Source organism: Liolophura sinensis, chromosome 6, assembly GCF_032854445.1.
Source record: "Liolophura sinensis isolate JHLJ2023 chromosome 6, CUHK_Ljap_v2, whole genome shotgun sequence".
NCBI lineage: Eukaryota > Metazoa > Mollusca > Polyplacophora > Chitonida > Chitonidae > Liolophura > Liolophura sinensis.
In genome coordinates, this window is record NC_088300.1 from 54,335,177 (window position 1) to 54,355,817 (window position 20,641).

At 37.9% G+C, this 20,641-nt stretch overlaps 1 protein-coding gene across 1 annotated transcript in view; it reads right to left on the minus strand.

Moving 5' to 3' along the window:
- LOC135469117 (apoptosis-resistant E3 ubiquitin protein ligase 1-like) overlaps positions 1-20,641 on the minus strand; it is a 40,928-nt gene that overhangs the window by 13,134 nt on the left and 7,153 nt on the right. The window contains exons 4-7 of the mRNA XM_064747648.1: positions 14,222-14,427; positions 13,400-13,637; positions 9,041-9,204; positions 7,222-7,390 (exon numbers count right to left, since the gene is read on the minus strand). Coding sequence (XP_064603718.1) covers positions 7,222-7,390; positions 9,041-9,204; positions 13,400-13,637; positions 14,222-14,427 — 777 coding nt within the window. The remainder of the gene's footprint in view (positions 1-7,221; positions 7,391-9,040; positions 9,205-13,399; positions 13,638-14,221; positions 14,428-20,641) is intronic.

The following is a 20,641-nucleotide window of genomic DNA, read 5'->3' on the forward strand; positions in this document are numbered from 1 at the left end:
TAACAGTGATGCAGATGAAAGACACTACTACCAGTGATCTGGGAATGTTCTTCCACTCCTATGCTGATGATCACAATACAATCTAGTCAATCTTGAGGCTTTCTTCACATGTACCTGTAGCGTGGTAATTACTTGACTGTGTAATACATGTACTCAATACACTTATTGTAGAGGTAGCCGTATTCAAGTTAAAAGTTGCACTCTAGTAACAAGCCCATCCTAGACAAACTACTGTATACGTATACAACTTTAATGTTTATCAAGCTACTGTCATAATCACATGAAGCGGTGAGATTTGGTAGCGTACAAACAGTTCAGAGATATCAAAAGTATAAATGGAATAGTGCTAATTGCATGATTTTGACAAACTGTACTGTATGTGATCGCAAAGAGTAAAGCAGCACTGAAGCAAACAGCAACACTGATGCCATGGTAACAACATAAGAAACACCAAATTCTTATCATAGGTAAGAGATTTACAATGCAATTCACAAAATATCCCTCAGCCACAAACATGGTTGAAAGAGATGGAGGCAGAGGTCTAAATGGAGGCAGAGGTCTAACAACTCTCAAACATGTCAGGTTCAATTAAAAAACAACATGGCTCATTTACATGTCTACTGTACAAGTTTGCTGAAAATTGCTTTGAGAGTTCACAGAAGAGAACAAGTGGTTACAAAATATAATGTCAATGACCTACTCTATGGAAAATGAATGTGGGGTTAAATTTTCCCTATGCATTTTAAGTGTAATGTATATATGGTGTAAGTTTAGTAAACCTGCCTATGGGCATGGGCGGAGATGTAATAAAACTATGCTGGAGAAACTTCAGTTCTTAGCATATTAGCTAATACAGACTTCAGGCTCCGTGTCTGTGATTTAAAAGGCCATTCTTGACACAACCTGAACGTACAAAAATATGATAAACTGTCAGGTTTCATATGTCAACCCTAAGCCCCAACTTGTGTATTGATCAGGCTTGTAGATTGGGTCGTCTGATAGAAGCAGGCAATAATGGATGTCACATGAAAAAAAATTGTTGTTAAAAAAAAAACATCGATCAACTATTTTATTTTTTTCATGGAAATTCACTGCCAATTTCAAGACCATTTCTTGCAGAAAATGTACATTCTTAGATGCAAAGCTGAAAAATTGTTATGGTACTACAGCCAAAAATCAACACCTCTTTTCAGATTAAAAGCCATGTGATTTTAGAAGTATAAACTACTGCTTCTGAAATAACATAATTTAGCTAGATAATATGAAATGTAGTCCGGCCAAATCTATAAGTAGTCTTGAAAAACACTCCCACACAAAACTACCTAACTGCCACCACAAAGGGATATAAGATAAAACGATATGTATATCTGTATATCATCTATATACTGATAATACCCTGTCCTGACATCAATGAGCCAACCCTTCACCTTACTAACAGTGATGAACAGCCCCAATTCTACGGTGTAACTCTAGCTGTCCTTGGCCTGTAATCTGACATGTGTACATGTAATCTGGGTGGGAGACCCCAAACAGAAGTATTTCTGGTTGTCATATTGGGCAGGGTGGCTGTGTGTGCTGTAGGCTCCTGAAGGCTGAGTGCTAGCAAATGACATATCACAAAACAGTCAGAATGTAAAGACGATACACAGGCCCAACTCCAAATCCCTGTAGCTGTATTGATTGCATTTGGATGATTAAGTCTGAAGAAAGCATTCACGAACATTAAAAAGAATACAAATATCCAAAACCATCCATCTGTATATTTTTTTGTTTGTAAAAGAAAACTCACTTCATCAAGTGCATTATTCCAGCAGCTTTTGTGTGCTTTATTCAACTCCATATAGTTTTATTCATACTGATAACATACATCCTAATTCTTCAACCTTTTCAACTGCCTCTTCTACCAACACTTGGAAGCATTCCGCGAGAATTATGGAGTGAAGATAAATAATTTGCACACTTTTATGAAGCTTGTATCATCAATGATACACATAAATCATTTCATTGTTGTTCCATGCCTAAATTTCCACCGAAAAAAGTACATCAGATGTTATGATATGTACATTCACCCCCCCCCCCCACACACACACCCCATCGCCCCCCACCCCCCACTGTGTTCATACCAGTGTGAACACATAATTGAACATCAAAACAAACTGTACCCCCTTATATTAGTTTCCAATCCCAGATTAATGAGGTCTCGTGGGTTTGACTGGGGCTTTAAGATAGGAGGTAAGTCGGGTACATGTACCCTGAGAAAACTGGTGGTTTACCATTCAGGATCTTCAGTTCTCCCATAACCTCACCACTTTCATATAAGTGAAAATTTATTGAGTATGACATTAAATATCAATCAAATAAATAAATAATTTACTTGCATTTACTTTTACTTGCACAAAAATTAGAATCAACTGTTCATGCCATGGATATGGAAAGAAACATTATTTAAGATACTCCTACAAAATACAAAAAAAATGCATTTCACCTAAAGTATGGCATATAAAACTGTACTCTCTGAAGCCTTAAAAAAATATTTTTCATACCAACACCTAATTATTTCTGATAATAAAACTTCACCAAAGAAGCCTACGAGGCCATATAAGGTGGATAAATCATCAGTCATGCAAAATTTGTCACTTGAAGTAAGCTGAAGTTCAGGTGAAATACAGTATACAGGAAAGAGGTGTAAGCAGCAATACTACATGTATTCACAGCAGGTTGTAAAATTATTTAGGTGTTGGTTTAATTGCTGCACTGGGTAGCTAGAGGAAATGTTTGAGAATCCCCTGACAGTCATATGGTAGGTGTTTTGGATGAAAGACACAGACTGTTGGTTAGCAAACTTCCCTAACACCTGACAAGATCACAAGACAAGGCAGGGAAAGGCAGAGAGAGAAGCAGACAGAGTTCTTACTTAAGCACAGCTAATAGAAATGTGGAATTAGTGCCCTGGCACCAGAGAGCCCACCTCTCACTCAACAAAACCAGCTACTGGCTGTCCCACACCTAACTGACCCATGTTCAATCTAAAACCCAATCAGATGCAGGAGCCCAAGCCAATTAATAAAATCACAATGGAGTGGCAAAACTATTTCTCAAAGGGCTGTGTATTTTCTATGCTCCTTGTCTTCCACTTACAAATATCAGCCAGAAAGAGTCAGCAGACGGGTAATAAACTGGGAGGTATTCCACTGCAAATCCCCAAAGCTTGCTGAACTGATCAGAAAACTTAGGCAAATTCCAAGAACTTATATCCCATGACAAATTTATATACCAAACTTACACAAACATCAAGCTGGACTTCGAACTTGATTTCAAGGGTCACAAAATGAACCCACTCACACGACTTTAAAAAAATCTGACAGTAAATGAAACAAGGATTGCATCAGCCAATGAGAACAACATAAATCATTAAGTTATTTATGAATGGATTTGCCTGATTGATCTGAAGTTTCTCAAAGTGAAAGTGAAAGTTTTCAAATGTTTATGAAAATCAGATCCTATTTGGAGCAGTGAGAAAAACGAAAGCATAGCCAGATCCAATTTAATATCTCTTGCACAGCTTTTACATAAACATGGAATATAAAAATATAGTAGTTGTCTAAAGAAGTTTCAAGACCTTTCCAAACCATCACATGCATCTTTATTCCTGTTTTCAAAAAAAATCCCTCTTCTGTCCTTCTTTAATATTTAACTTCACAAGATAAAACATTCAGTCAGCCACTTCTCAAACACAAGCTTACACGGAAGAAGAGAGCACATAATTTATTTTCCAAATATTTTATTTCACTTTAATACATGTAGTTGTCACCTTAACTAAGGGTACATTTACCATTCAAGGACACAGGGTATATAAAAATAAATGGAAGTTTGTTTCTGACAAGCTCATCTATATCCACCTATTAAAATCAACAGAGAGGGCAATATCAAAGAGAGAAGATGAATGGGAACTGTAAATTATCTATGCACAGATAATAACATGAGGAATGAGTGTACTGGCACTGATGAGCCTACCTATCACCTTCCTGCCATTTCCTGACTGTCCCACATCTGACTGACCCACGGGTGCATACTGATACGCAGCTAGATCGAGGAGACCAAACCAATTAATAACACTACAATGGCCAGACAAATCCCTCTCTCAACAGGCTGTATATTGGCTAGGCTCTTTGTCTGTGCTCTAACAAATGCCATATGACAGAAAAGAGCTGGGATGAAGGTGATAAACTGGCAGATCTCTGACTCCGAATCCCCACAGCAGTATTATTGATCACACTTGTAGATTGAGCTCAAGGAAAAAAAAAAAAAAGACACGCTCAGACTACCCCACGGAAAGACGAACGCATATCGTAAAGCATCAATTTTACTCATGAAATATTCACTTCCTAAGAGATCAGTCCATCAATTTACTCCAGAAAGTGACACTTATTTATCAGCTGAATTTTCCACCATCCATGTATAAACATAGACATGATGTGATAAAGATTTCACTACCTTTCCTCATAACAAACAACATAAACAACATTTTCTTTAGGACAGATACTGATATATGTGCATTTCTGAGGTTGCACATGTGACACCATCCCAAAACATTTCCTACATCTATATACCGATTAAAAGACAGAAGTTTGTTTTTAGCCACAAGTGCAAAATGCCATCATTTTTCGGGTTACTTTCGAGTTAATCAGTGTTTTGAACTTGTAGCAGGATATACTAACTGCTGCCTCAATGAAGCCTAGTGATAAAAACACCAGATATCACACTGCAAACTCTATGTGTTGGCAGTATCGTAATATCAATGTAGGATTCATTGTGCTTTCTCTTGCAAATGCCAATGGAAGATTTCATAGTTACATCTATATACTGTAAGCAGTTTCTGAACTAAGCCCATGTTTCACACACACATGTGCTAGGCAAAATCTCCCACCAACCTCTATGCCACAGAACCGTGGTGCAAGTTTTATTCACGACAGAGCAAAAATGGCAATGATTTCAATGGAAATAGAGGAAATAACCCTAAGTTTTACCTTGGTTTGAAAAGAAGTCTGAAAACTGTCACATCACAAAAGGGGTCAAACATAGCAACAATTTTGTTGAAAATGACAAGAATAAGTCTTAATTGAATTTTAATTGTTTTAATTGAATACCATGAGAACTGTTTTTTAAAAAAATCTGGAAAACTGTTCTGAAAATTAATGGATGAAACAGCTGAAAACAGACGAAGTGTACACCTATAAATGTTGTCCTCTCTGCTACTGGTTAGGGATGAATAAGACTATAAGACTTCAGGAATTAATATCAGCAAGTAGGCATGATATCGGTATACAGTGTCCATGTACATGTAGCTTCATGCACATCTCCTAATAGGTCATCATTAGTATGGTCACTAACCCATGAATGGGGCACTAGTACAAAACTCATACCTCACGGGTTGTTTCTGGCAGCTACGGGAACCCTGACTTGGGAACATCCAGGACAACAGGAAGAGGGCGCTGACTGACTTGATTTTGTGCCAAATCATATGAAAAAATCTATTTTCGCCTCTCTAAATTGGACAAGATCATTGCTATATATTTGCCTGGGAACTACATTCAATCTCTGCAGTAGGCTTTGCCATACAAAGGGTAGCCAAGGCCCCAATCAGTGAACATGTCAGAATCTATAGCTTGTAACACAAGAGAAACAGCACCACAGCACAGACCCCATAGAGTAGCATCCACAGAGTCAACTGTATCCCTTTGCTTCACGCCTGCACACATTACATACTGTAGATATACTGTCCTCATGTATACATGAGCTCTGCTGTACATACACAGTACACGTACATCATGATAACATAAATAATATGCACTGCTCTTTATGCACTTAATGAAATTACAACATTCTGCTTTTGACATATAAAATATTTTCATATAATTTTGTTTTCAAGAACTGAGTCATTGTACTGTAACTACTGTTACAGAGAATATTATTCTCCCAATGATTTGTGTATTATCTGAATTGTACATTTTGAGAAATCCGTTTTTACTTAATTTGTTTTTATGGACAGCTTCTTCACCAACATAGGTTTAGGTTTTTACGTTACCACGGACTGATGCACAAATGAAGGAGGCAAACTCTGTCCACCTGCAAGTTTGTGCTTTATTCTGATGATTTCGAACGTGTGGCAACCCACAGTGTGAGTAACATTATTTCTTAGAGCCCATTCTGCCTTTTGGATTTAACACTGACAGACTGTAATTTGTTATGAATTGCTTTGATTCACAGTGTCATTTTACCGATTCACCATGCAGTAGCCAAACTTGGATATTATTCGAACTAGAATAATTTCCACTAATGATGGAAGAAGCTATTTTATTGTCCATGTGTATAGTTTAGTTGAGTACATGTAGCACATAAAAATGTATAATAGCATGGTAAAGGGAATATTGAAAAACTACGTTGTAAGACCTAAATTACACAATGTGAGCATAAACTCTGCTCCACATACGCGTAGTGATACATACATGAGTAATGTGGCTGTACGTATTTTCAATGTGACCCTTTACATGTAGTCTGTTTATTAAAGCAGAGACGTAACTCGAAGTCTCATATGATATAAGGTATACAATGTGGATGTTACCGAATGTAAACAACTGTACTGGCTGACAATCATATTATTCTGTTACTGATAAACTGTTGCTTTTCTTTCTTTCTGTAGACTTTAACCCTTCCATTCTCCATGCAACTGTGGATGGTACAGTCATTAAACTGTCAATGGAACTTGATGACCTGTCGTTGGTTTAGTTATTGGAGAGTGCGGGTTAACTTAGTGCAATTCCCAGTCTATCTGGGAACAGGCATAATAGTTACATTATTATGGGTTGCAAGAAGTTTACCAGGTAGATGACTAGATGGGGGTATGCTTCTGGGAGTATCACTAAACATGTTAAATATGAAACAAAACGACTGCATTCAGTGATACTCTACGATATCATTTATGTAATGCTTAAAGAAAGGCAACTTTAACTTTAAGTATAATTTCACATACTTGTACCATACCAACCACGACCTGTCCCATTTTTGAATGAATGAAAGATAATGATTTAATGTCAAGTGGGCAATATATCAGCCATAACATGGCGTTAATGTGTTTAAAACAAGGAAGTATATGTAGTTCACACTTCTGAAGGCAAAACCTGTCTCATTTTAATACACATAATGAGGGAGTAGAGTACTTACAACTAAGGACAAGAATGTTGAAGTCTCCATTGCATAGCTTGACATCTCCATAGGTGACAACAGCCTGAAAGCAGCCTTCTCTGTGCATGCGTATGTGCATTGTTAACCTCTTACTCTGGGGATCACAGATGATCTGGGTGGTGGGTACATACTTCTGGTTACTGCCGGCCTGCACAACAATACACACAACAATTAGTAAAACAACTGTGCAGATGTATGAATCATATTAATGTCATACATTGTACTTAATAATTTTGCAGTCATATGATGACGAAGAGTCATTAGGTGTGTGTTTACGTATTGTGTCTTCTTGTGGCAGGGCAAGTGCATGCTGCCTAAGTGCTACTGCCACTAAAGTATCACGTCGAAGACACCAGGCACGACATCCCACCCAGTCACACTAAACTGACACTGGGCCAACAGTCCTGCATGTTGGCCCTGTTTCCATGCTCTAACCTCTACATGCTGAGTGCCAAGTGATGCAGCGACAAGTATAATTTTTAAAGTCTTGGCGCCCCAGTATGACCTGACCAGCTTGCAGCCAGTAAACAGGATGCTGACTGATTTATTAATATCTCTGGTTGTGGCTAAAGCTCATTATGGCATCAGTGAGAGCCGGGAAGTCTACAAATTCCCTGTCCAAAAAGGGTTCTGAGCTAAAGACACCTTAATCTTCAGACAGGTGTATAGGGGGTTGTGATATATGGCTATTCCAACTTGTAACCAGGCGAATATGAACAAGGGCTTTAGAAGGTGCCACAACAGATGGCAGACAGTTACTATCGATTGAGAGTTTAAGCCTCACTAGCTTGTAGAAAAAGAATTGCTATGATTTATTTATTTATTTATTTATTTGATTGGTGTTTTATGCCGTACTCAAGAATATTTCACTTATACGACGGCGGCCAGCATTATGGTGGGTGGAAACCGAGCACAGCCCGGGGGAAACCCACGACCATCCGCAGGTTGCTGGAAGACCTTCCCACTTACGGCCGGAGAGGAAGCCAGCATGGAATGAGGCTATGAGGCCACATCAGCTTGCACTTACAGATAGGTGTAGAGGATATAAACAGCAAGCCAACTGAGATACATGTTCATACATACAGACACATGTAAATGTTCATCCTGATCCTAACCTTAAACCCTGCACCCATTGAGGCCCAATGTTGATTTTGACCATCCACTGATCATCTTCCTCTTCCCCATTCAATTGGTGATGCAACCCTCTGACCATAATACATACATGTAGATGACCCATGCATGTATTGTGGATGTATTTTGATTTATTTATTTACCATCATTTTGAGATAATGTTTTCTGGCACATTGCCAATGCTGTTGTGGACATGAATCCTGTCATGTAAACGGCCAAAATGCCTTTCATACATTTATGTGTTACTGCTGTCATACATAACCAGACAAAGTAACTTGCTATTTACCGCATCCAGCACACAGCATCTAAATCTAATTAAATCTGTGTGTTCTCAACATTACTATATACTCTAATTAAGGCAATTGAAAGACATTGCAATATCATATGCCAATCATGTCATCATGATCAAACCACCAGGCCAATTATGGGGAGGGGGATGACAGCTGAACTGCTCAACCTTGCCGGCCGTCTGACCATGATGGCTGCAAGATTTCAAGTTAGGATTTGGCTGAACTATACATATAGGGAGTATTACCATGGACATGAACGAACAAAACATTATGTTGAAATGAGTGAAACATGAAACATGTTCACAGTATCTGAAAACCAAACATCATCTGGTGATCACAGTACGGATCTACAACAGAACAATTCATTTCTGGCTTACCTCTCGAACTTTAATTTTGAAGAAATCATGCTGGCCAGCTTTATATGCTGAAAGGTTGCCATAAGTATCTCTTGTCTCTATTGTGAGGGGGTGGGAAGTGCCTTTAGTACACACGACTGTGGAGCTGTAATTCATGAAGCCACTCTTTGTTGCATCAATAGGCCCTATGGAAAGACAAATAGGTTTCATATGCACAAGTGCAATATATCAGTGGATTAGCATATTTAAATAACCATATATCCAAAATGCTACTACATATTTAAAGTGCTGGATAGCTTAATCCCTGTGAGAATGAAATCAGATAACAATCCATTGATTCAAACCAGCCAAACTGGTTTATTAGCCACTGTGGAGCTCTTAAAATACTGAGCACCAACTAGATGTTACTGTACACCAATTCTGGTATTTTGGTCTTTATGGTCAAACTCTTGAATGAAGTCAGTGGAGATGTCTGAACCACTTCCACTAAAACCAACTGGATATTTAGCACATGTATATATAATGACAGTTGTATGAAACATATATCCCTTGAGTCTGTTCCAATCAAACGGCACATTTCAGGATACAAATGGTTGAATATATGATGATGTAGATGCAGGGGTCAGCTAGCCTAATAGTCCTGAGAGACATATGTCTGTAACAGAGTTAAATGAGTTAACATCTAGGCAAATGCATGGATCTGAATCTAAGGCTGGCTATACATGTACACATAAATTCTCTAGGCTGAAAGATGCAAAAGAGAGGAACTATGTGTACATGTAATACATGTATCTCATTGCGTGTGGATTGACAGATAAAGAGTGTTTTCTCTACTTTGCACACTACTGAAGAATTAAATTCTTAAGAATACATCACACTTTACATGTAACATATTATATTTGCTATACATTTTGGTACTTAGCTGTGTGCAATTTATTTAGAATATGTTACTTTGTGTTTGAAGGTTTTGAGGAAAAAATGTTTCATTGAAAACTAACTGAGTTGACGTCAGTAAAGATATTATTACATAGGTGTACTCTGTCCTTCATGTTAGGCAGACATGAAACAGTGTCAGGGACATCTGCTACCGTTCTTCATAAAATGTCTTAATAAATATAAACAATAATGGCATTGCGAATACATACATACACATACCCCACTGATCCAAGAATTTCACATACATTTACAGCTAAGATATTGAAAGCAATCTTCTGTGTAGACTGCTACTGAAGTGGTAAAGTGTCACCCCTGCCAGAAATACTAATGACACTCTTCCCTTTCACAATTGATAGACTTACCTCTTCTTTGAGAGCAACACTGCACTTGGTCAAAAACCCCATAGTAAATCTCCTTACTTCCACAGGTAAATGGAAACATGACCAGTCAGAGTCAGTCTCCACTTAAAATGGAGCAGCAAACTCCTGATAAAGGGGGCGCATACAAGTAGAGGGCGTTAAATATTTTACAAAGTTCACACAAGAGTTGTGGACCAAAAAAAGCATTATGCTGTTTTAACATGTCCACAGGCAGTCACGCTAGTTTGTAGTTTGTACTGGATGCTATGAAAGATCACCACATTGTTTACACACACATAAAATGCTACTAGAAAAAGAACTAAAAGTGGAAGATATCTCAAATTTAGGGTTTATCTTGGTACCCAATGGCACCAGAAACTGTCTCTGGAACTATAAACTGCCACAAGACATGTTGGCAACTGTGTGGCATCATGGGTTTGTGGTCATGGTGTTTGTATCCTCAAATCTGATGCCAGCAGAACTGTCTCACCAACTATACCACTGACAAAAGAACAGATTACAACCATGGGACATCAGGGATTTCAGACATTCAACCCAACATGTGACAGTAAATCAGTCTTCATCCATCACTGAAGACAGGAGCGCAGGGAACTGCTTCTGCGAAATCTATACGCATTAAGTGCTTGGGAAAAGGAGCATCCCACACCGGTAGAGGACATGCCTGTACATCAGACGTTCAATAATGCCACATGTAACATTCCGGGGGATGAGATTCGCCCAATCACATTTGGCAGAAGTTCTGTCAGTGTACAGAGAGACTTGGGCAAATCAGTGGACCTCCACTCTCACAGAGAGAATAATCTATCCAGAGCTAAGCAGAAAGCCCCAATGGGCTCTGTTCTAAAGCCTAGCTGATTGCCCACACAAAATGTTTGGACAAAAAATATTGGCGTCCACTCTGTCAAATTCACTCATCATGGAAACTCCTGAATTTGGAAGGTCTGTCAAGATGCACTGGTCTGATTTATGCCTGCATGCTGTTTTTATATTAATGATCACTGACTTCATATAAATGTTTGGAGCCCACATGTAAAACCCGATCTGAATTTCAATGCATATGCGATCATATCTTCAAGCATTATCAAATGATAAAGTTCATATAATAATACATTTGCATATACCATAAATTCTGGTAATAGAAATCTGGCACTGCCTGGGCAAATTGCCCAATAATTATGCTTTGCAATATCCTTCAGTTAGGGAAATATACATTACATGCCACAATCAAATTATCACATAAGTCGTGGGTACATTCATCAATATCATGCAATATTTTCCTTGTGAACGGTTTTCAGGTACACCATTTTGATTCACTGTACTGGCAATATTTTATTTACTTATTTGATTGGTGATTCAAATAACACTCAAGAAATTTTACTTACATGACTGTAATGTTTATGTTAGAAACAAACCTGGCTCTTAAAAAAAACACTGCTTTCATCCCAGCAGCTGAATAATTTGACATTTAAAAGCCTGCAACTGAGCTAATAAGAGCACTAAGCTGGCTTTATATTAGTCTGGTTGGTCTAAACTGCGGGTCTACATACAGCTCGGCCCAATAAGTGATATCTAAACAAAATTTGAGACAACATGCAAATACAATACAGACGTCAGGGAAATGAGAATGCCGAATCCATTCAAGCACATTGTATAATCTAGACACAGCATTCACTATATTACATTAGGAGTACAAAAATGTATGTTGCCTTCCTAGAACAGCTAGACAGGGGGCCTCCATAGCCTAGCGGTTAGCTTATCAGTGCAGCAAATAAAACTCTAACCAAATAAATGAATAAATATAACAGACAAATAGGGACAATGCCCACCCCTCTTAGATGAGAATAACAAACCTCAACTGCAGACCTTCATAAGTTTTCTTTGATATTATAGTTGTTATAAAATTGCATGAACATGTGCATGGAGGAGCTATTATAGGCAATTTGGGTAGCACTGAAGCTGTGTGGCTCAGAAATAATAATTTCTCATTCATTCCTGTCACAACATTATGTTTAATTTATTTGTGCATTTATAACATCTTGGATATGCATATATGATTTGGAATGAACCAAGTCAGGGATGCTGTACAATGATGTCCCATGCTGTACCATGAGGTCTCATGCTATACAATGATGTCTCATGTTGTACAATTATGTCTCATGCTGTACAGCGATGTCTCATTTTTTTTCAGATCAATGAGCTGCTGTTGACACAATGAAAAATTGGCACTGTACTACAGTACTGTAGTCACAGGTGTCAGTATTTGAAATAAGAAACTTCTTCAGATGTACAAATATCATGATGTACAGCTAGTATTGTAGCATCTTCTTGAGACAAAATCTATCAGTTTATCTGCTCAGTGACCCAACCTTGAGAACAATCTTTTGTAAACAATCTTTCCAGAATGCAGCCACAAGATCACATGATCTCAACTTGGAACGCCCTTAAAGCATTGTTGCAGGTTCTTTAATCATATTTCATAGTGCACACTATGTAAGCAGCAACTCAAATTCCACAATAGTGTAAATGGGAATGAATAAGATATTCTGTTAGGAAGCTCACACTGTGTTAAGATAAGTCTCAACATACACTGCTGTTTTGCTTGACATGCAAGTGAATCTGGCTGGGGGGGCATTTCAAAATTTTTAATTTTAAAATGTCAGTCAGTTACCATACTAAAACTAAAACTTGACCGTGCATTATTTTAAAATGAGACTACTCTATTAGACATGCCATGTCTGTCACCTTATGAATGGTAACCTGGCATGTTGGAATAATAAGCATACTGTGGGCATGAACCAGTCTGACACATAACACTGATAACAGATTTCTCTCAGGTTGATCATGCTGCCACCTTTTAAATAGAATGTCTCCAACCTTTTTCAAATAGTAAATATATATGGACTATCAAGAGATGGAAATTAAGCAGTACCACATTGACATTATTACTACTTAAGTATACTACTGACACTAAACTGAAATAATTAATACTACTAAAGTGACTTCACAATGTAATGGAATGGAAAGTCAAGCCTTTCAAATATGATATCAGCAAAAATATATATACCAGCTTCAAAGTTCTTCTTGAATGGACTTCCTTTGATGTGCCGTCCACCAATCAGAATAGAGATGAGGTACTCTCCACTCTTATATATGGTGAAGGAGACTTTAGCAATGTTAGCACTGTTGGGATCAGGGCCCCCATACTCCATCGTTGTGGCCACCTTAATCCCTTGGTGCACAATCTCCACCAGGATGTTGTCACCATTGGAAACAGGATATGGTTTACCATTTCTCTGGAACACCTGTCATAACAGAATGGAAAAATGTGATGAGACAAATACATCATTGTACATTGTTACCATTTATAATTTTTTTTCATTTACATCTTTGGCAAGACAATCCTGGCAAGAAAAGAATGTGGCATGAACTATCATGGAGACAGTTGTTTTAGTACTTTCTGTTTGAATCATCTTCAGATGTTAGCCAATAAATCTGTTCAACAATGCCAAATTTTTTCCTTATAAACACAACAGGAAGAAACCAGTCCTCATGCTACAAGGGAATTCTTTGCCTGATTTCAGCATTAAAACGTATCAGAATCTTTTTCAAGAGTTTCAACTGCCTGAAGAGCTCACATTTTTGAACAAGCACTAGGTATATGGAAGGTTCTAAAGTTCGTTGTTGCCTCACAATCACAATGTTCAGCATGCACCACAGGCCAAGTCCACAAAGCAATATTTGACATAAATCAAAATGTAAACCTTCAAAATTAGAAATTGCATAAGGTACAAACTTGGACACGTTTAGCATAACAGAACACTTTTCATGCATTTTCAATTTTGACACAACAGGTCTTAAATTGAGTTGTCATAATTGAGGTACATACCTGAACTTGGAATGTCAGTGTACCACCGACAGTATGTGGCTCAGTCCAGTCCCACTTTACTGTACAGTATTGAGGGGCAGGATATCGCCGATTGAAATAGTCAAGGATGGCTGCCTTCGATACATGAGGGCTGCGGTGAGCAAAGAGGCCTCCACAAAAGATCATCATTGTGACGAGTAATGCTCCCGGAAAAATAAAAAACCAGACTGAAATAAAGAAAAGCATAGTGCAAACATACAGTATTTCTTTAATTTTTGTGTAAAGCCATATAGGAGTACAGAAACATGTATTGGCAATTAAAATAGAATTATACTAAAATATCAAAAAGACACAATAATAAAGGCATAACTTTTCGTGTGGAAATCTATTGTCACTTCCATGTACATGAGGTATATGTGAGATTTCAGGTTTCCTGCTATGTGTGCGGGGGTCAAATCTGTATTCACCTCAGTGTTGGAGAGTTTCAAATCCTCAACCTAAAGCACTGACAAATCCAATGCTTCTATGACATTTACACAGCTGATCTAGCTTATGAAATGAAATTGCTACTGATTGCGATCATTATTTTTATTTGGATGTACTTCATAACATGCTGTTGGCTGGGAACCTAATAATAGACATGCTTCCCCAGGCTCTGCCAGTTTTCCTGCCACCATAATGCTGACCGCTATCATATAAATGAAATATTCTCGAGTACATCATAGAACATCAATCAATAACCAAAAAAAAAAAATATATAGAGATATATAACAGACAAGTAATTGTCACAGTATTAAAAAATAAAAATGATCAAAATATAAGTTCTGCCAATCAATCTAAGAACAACTGTAATAAGAACAGAAAAATCTGTTCAAGGACCATATTTCCAAGTTCGTGAAACAGGGCAAATTAGATATCTTACATTTCAGACACCAGCATTTTTAAAGGACTATCAGTCACTCAGATTAATCAGCTGATCTGTAACCACATTGCACAAATCGGGAAATAGTATGGTCTGCAAAATCTTATGTTCTAACTGCAAAAATTGTCACTATGCCCTCAGTGAAGTTTGTGTAGTGCATTAAACCTAACCAGGACAAATTGTACAAAATGTGTGAACAGAGAGAAGCCGCTTAAGGGACACTTTAATAGCCTCATCACGTAAAATCAATAGGCTTACACAGCCATTACCAGTGGATTATCTTCCAGTCTTCACGCCAGCGACGACTACATTCTAGCCAGATGTATTCAGAGCATGACACACAACTTATTTCCAGAAGCCCTACATGACAAATCTGGGTACAGACACCATGTTGACACAGTGCACCTGATGAAGAATTATCTCAATTATGTAGCACACATGTCTCAAGGGTTAACACCCCATGTTGTTTTTGGATTAAATTCTCCATGCATTAGTCAAGCAAACAGAAAGCCCGGCAAACTACTTGTAAGCTAAACAGCCATGAAATCCCCTAAATGCCCTTATTTCCGTGCTATTAAGCAGGCACTGGTAAATCCAGCAGGCATCATGTTGGACCATGGAGTGGAGGAACTTCCAGACAAAGCTGCACACTCCATTCAACCTCTCCAAAAACCTTCTCACCAACATTACTATTGATTTTCCAATAACACTGCAACTGTGCCGGAGAGAAATCAAATTCTCATGTGTTAAATTGGTCACATGACCCTGAAGAGCAGCCTCTGACAAAAACATGTGCATGTAGATATGGACTGGCTATAGGCATACCCAGTGCTTAATATTGTTCACTGTACACTAAGGCAGTCATCTTCGAACCACATTCAAGGGGAAGAGAACAAAAATGATACATTCAAACATAAAAGGGGTTACAGCATGCTCATATAAAACACTGTCCATAGAGGTTGTACACATGAAAGTACACACATGCTCAGTATCTAGGCATAGTGCTCTAAACTACTGCTAAATCATGGAGTTTACACTATGTACATGTACAAATATATGTTTCTTATTTATTTTGGATTTGTGAAAAACTGCACAAAGACTGTATGCAAATTAATTAATGATGGAGGTTTAATGCTACAGATGTATTAGCATCATTGAAGCCATACACAATAAGCTTGACATTTATATCACCCAAAACATTTGAACACTTCATTATCAATATCATGAGAGGTCATCCACACTTCTCTGGACACCTGAGTCACCTTCATCATCATCATCCATACTATGAGGAGCTAAAAGTTTCAGAAAACTTTGCTGTTGTGAGCATCTGTCTGTGTCTGACCAGATTTGGTTTCAGTGAGCGTAGGTCGATTGCTGCGGGCAACAACTCTCACTTCTCAAATAAGTGTATGATTGTCACGTGACCTGTTGCACATGATGCATCACAAATGACTATCTAATGGAAAATTGGAACCATCTGGATGCAAGGATGCTTAGGTTGGCGCAACTGGATACAACTGGATGCTTCGAGATACAGAAAAGTAGAATATGTTAAGCTCTGAATCTATGCCAAGTCAGCAGTTGTTGGTGACAACATAGATTGTATGAAACCAGCGCCTGATTGAATGCTCCCAGTTGCCTCCAGTTGCTCTGAGTCACCAAAAACCCAGTTGCTCCGAGTCACCAAAAACCCAGTTGCTCCCAGTTGCTCTGAGTCACCAAAAACCCAGTTGTTCCTAGTTGCTCTGAGCCACCAAAAACCCAGTTGCTCCCAGTTGCTCTGAGTCACCAAAAACCCAGTTGCTTCTAGTTGTTCTGAGTCACCAAAAACCCAGTTGCTCCTAGTTGCTCTGTGCCACCAAAAACCCAGTTGCTCCTAGTTGCTCTGAGCCACCAAAAACCCAGTTGCTCCTAGTTGCTCTGAGTCACCAAAAACCCAGTTGCTCCTAGTTGCAAGGGCGATCTATGCCAGGCTTAAGTCATCCAGAATAGTCTTCATTAGACAACAATAATATACACATACAATGTATATGCAGCAGCTTGCTGGTGGTATCCTACAGAAAAACCCTCTCAGGACAAGTTTCATTTGTGAAATAGCTAGGGTCTAGGAAAATACATGAATATTTAAGTGAATTACAGTAAATATATGGAAGCATACAGACAGTGAACTTTGACACTTGGCTAAGAGGCCTATTTTATGTTTTATCATAAACCACGGCTAATTACAGCTAACAGGAATTCATTAATCAGAGCTAACATTACACTAATACATCACAAAATTGCTCAACACTTGTTAAAACCTGTAAATTAAGATTTATACACAGAATGCTTGTTACTGAAGATCTAGAGGGTTTTCTTAAGCAAATGTCAAAATGTATATATGCCTGGGCTAAGACACTGAACCATTTTTAACTGTCAGCTCATTAAACTGGTCGATACTGTAGCCCACATCTTCTCTCATAATTAGATTTCTGTAATGAAGTCAGCTAGCCCAATGGAGAAGGTGTGGGCGTTATGTCCATCGGCTCACCAACTGGCCTGTGCTTGCATTAAAAAAAAAATTTTTAACTCTAATTGGGAAATTTGAAGTAAACCTTTTGGGAATAGGCATAACCCCACTATCATCTCCAAGCAGACATGCTTCCACCTTATACTGATCCTTCCCCAGAACAGGCTTACAGGCATGAGCGCACAGAGTGCCATTCTACCTTTAAATAGGTTATACATGTAATTACATGATCACAGTGCATGTGTACATATATCTGCATATCTGCTGTATATACCTCAAAGTTCTGATTAACCTACACTTACACCTAAACCCATACTTACACGCTTCCGACAGCCGTGTTTTCATTGAGTGATTGGACAGGGGAATGCAAGCAGTATAATCACCCTTCAGTCTATTGTGACCTGATACTCTAATATTTAGATCAGCTATGTTGTTTTTCTCATTATTGCCTGACAAACCTTGAAGTGATCATATTCAATCATAATTCATCTCAGTTTGTTGGCTAGCTATGGCGGACTGGCAATAGTTAGGCTGCTGTCAAACTCTGATTGCAGACAAATGCTTCAAAGCACACAACTTAATGGAATACGTTTTATTTTAGACCTTGAGCATTGTTGGTGTTGAATACAGTTTTTGAGATATGTCATTATTACAGCAGAGTCACATAAGAGTGTAAAATGATGTCTTCTTTACAACATGGTAGGTCTACTTGCGTGCATGCATCTTTTAATATGTTTGGGAAAATTACCACATATCGATCTAATATCATGATTTTTTCAACATGATTCAGCAGATTAATCTAATTCTGTTTAATTAGTTTTCTATATTCTATATAATACCTCACACTAAAGTTGGCAGGATCACCAAACAGTGATTTGTAGCAACAGTATCACATCGAAAAGGGATGTCTTTCTGTTGTAGTAACCTCCTACGTGTATACCGAAACATGTGTATTGAAATATTTAAGTGTAAAAAAACAGAAAAGATGGCTCCAACTTTGTTGGCTTGAGTTTAATGCTGAAGTTAACATTCCACTGTAAAGACTGACAGTTCACAGTGGTTCTAATTGTCTTAAAAAACCAAATGACACATCCAATAAAGATGTAATATAGCTGCATATACCTGAAGGTAATTTTGAGAAAAGGTGTTTAATAAGATCTTAATTTAAATCATACATATGTAACATCAAACAGACCTTTCTAGTGTAACATAACTTTGTTAAAGTGAATATTTTAATAAGTGTAACTTTATTATTAAACCCTGTGGCTGTGAACAGGGCCAGGAAAGCGATAAAGTTATAAAGATGATAAAGTTATTTTTATGATAATGATCTGAACAACATGAAAATATATAATTTTATAACGAACACTTATTTTGTTTGCTCTTGATACATCTCTAAGCAGATTCAGCTTGTTGAATCTTAACTAAGCATTGACGGACACCGCTGAGATCAATCAGAATAGTGTACCTTTCCCGTCTAAAGTAATTTGGGTCTAAGTCGGGCAATCTGTTGTTTATTCCTGTCTTTTAGTGGGTTCAGCCGGTAACATAGTGCTCAGTCACTGAGAACGAACGATAATGAAACACTTACGCTCCGCATAAAATGTCCGAGATGAAAATCATTTTTTTTATAAAAGTTCAATATAAGAATTTTACGTCCAAAAGACAGAATAAAGTTGATAAATATTCATCTGTGAATTTGAAAATGAATTTGCTAAGATTTTACATTTGTTTGAGTTTCCTTAACTCACTGTGAACATCTTTCACGTCCCAAAAGGTTTTGCCTTTAACAATATTTTCTGTTATTTTAATTAACATCATTCAAGCTTACACCTGTCAACAACATGAAAATGATGGCACAATTTACACTGATTTAAGTGAACCTTAATGTAATTCTGTATATACAAGTATGGTGCATATGAAATTACAGCGGCTGATATGACCAAGTTTTTACCTATAGAGCTCACACAAAAGCACATGAGTAGTATACATACAGCTTTATAATGCACGATGATTAGCACTCTCAATATACAGGGATTATATGTACATGTCACCCTGTTAGGACTACACTATATCTCAAAATAGTTTGTCTTTCACCTGTCTGTCCACACAATGTACGTGCAACAAAAGAAAGTAATTCTAGTACGATTTAGAGCTATAGAGTTCATCATAACCTGCAGTAGATCAAATTGCAACAATGTATATTGGATTCCACCCCCAATCTCCAAGATACAAATACTGTGTTTTGTAACTTGAGGTACACTTTTGATAATATGATTGGAGGTCAGGACTGTGCTCATTAAAATTATCACTGGAACATATTTTCACAAGTACACATTTTTATACCTCACAGATCCAAACAACAACATATTATGCATGGTAGAGTAAAAATAAAGGACCAAAAATTACAGAATATACCATACCTTTAATATCACATGCAGGTATTAAATAAACTGAAAAATTCCACTGGAAGCTGGAAGAAGCTGCTTGTAATCCATGCTGATTAACCCATGATAAAACATTGACCACGATGGCATCTTCAGTCTATATGGCTCACCATGAAGAAATGAACATGTGTATGGTCAATACCACAGAGAGACCACAATGAGGGTGGTGTCAAGGATTCATCAATCAAACACAAGGCTACAGAGAGAATGGGTGACCCTGTATCAGTTCTCACTGACCTGGATAAACCGGGAGGCGCAGGAAGCAAAACAGAGAGAAACAGGAGCCCCCATCCTTGTGCAATACTAGTCAGACAGCAAGCAGCAGGCCAGAGCCAATCAGTCACGGAAGGTACAATGTACAACAACAACCAATCAATACAGCCTAACAGAAGAGCGGAGACAGCCCTTTACAGAGGCTATTTACATGTCCATGCCCCCACAACAAAGCGTGGGAGTCCATACTGCAGACTTATGAGCACCCAAATGCAGATGCAAGCTTTAGACTTGTGCCAATACATGTGTTTCAATTCTACCTTGGGCTACGCACTTGATTATAGACTTGT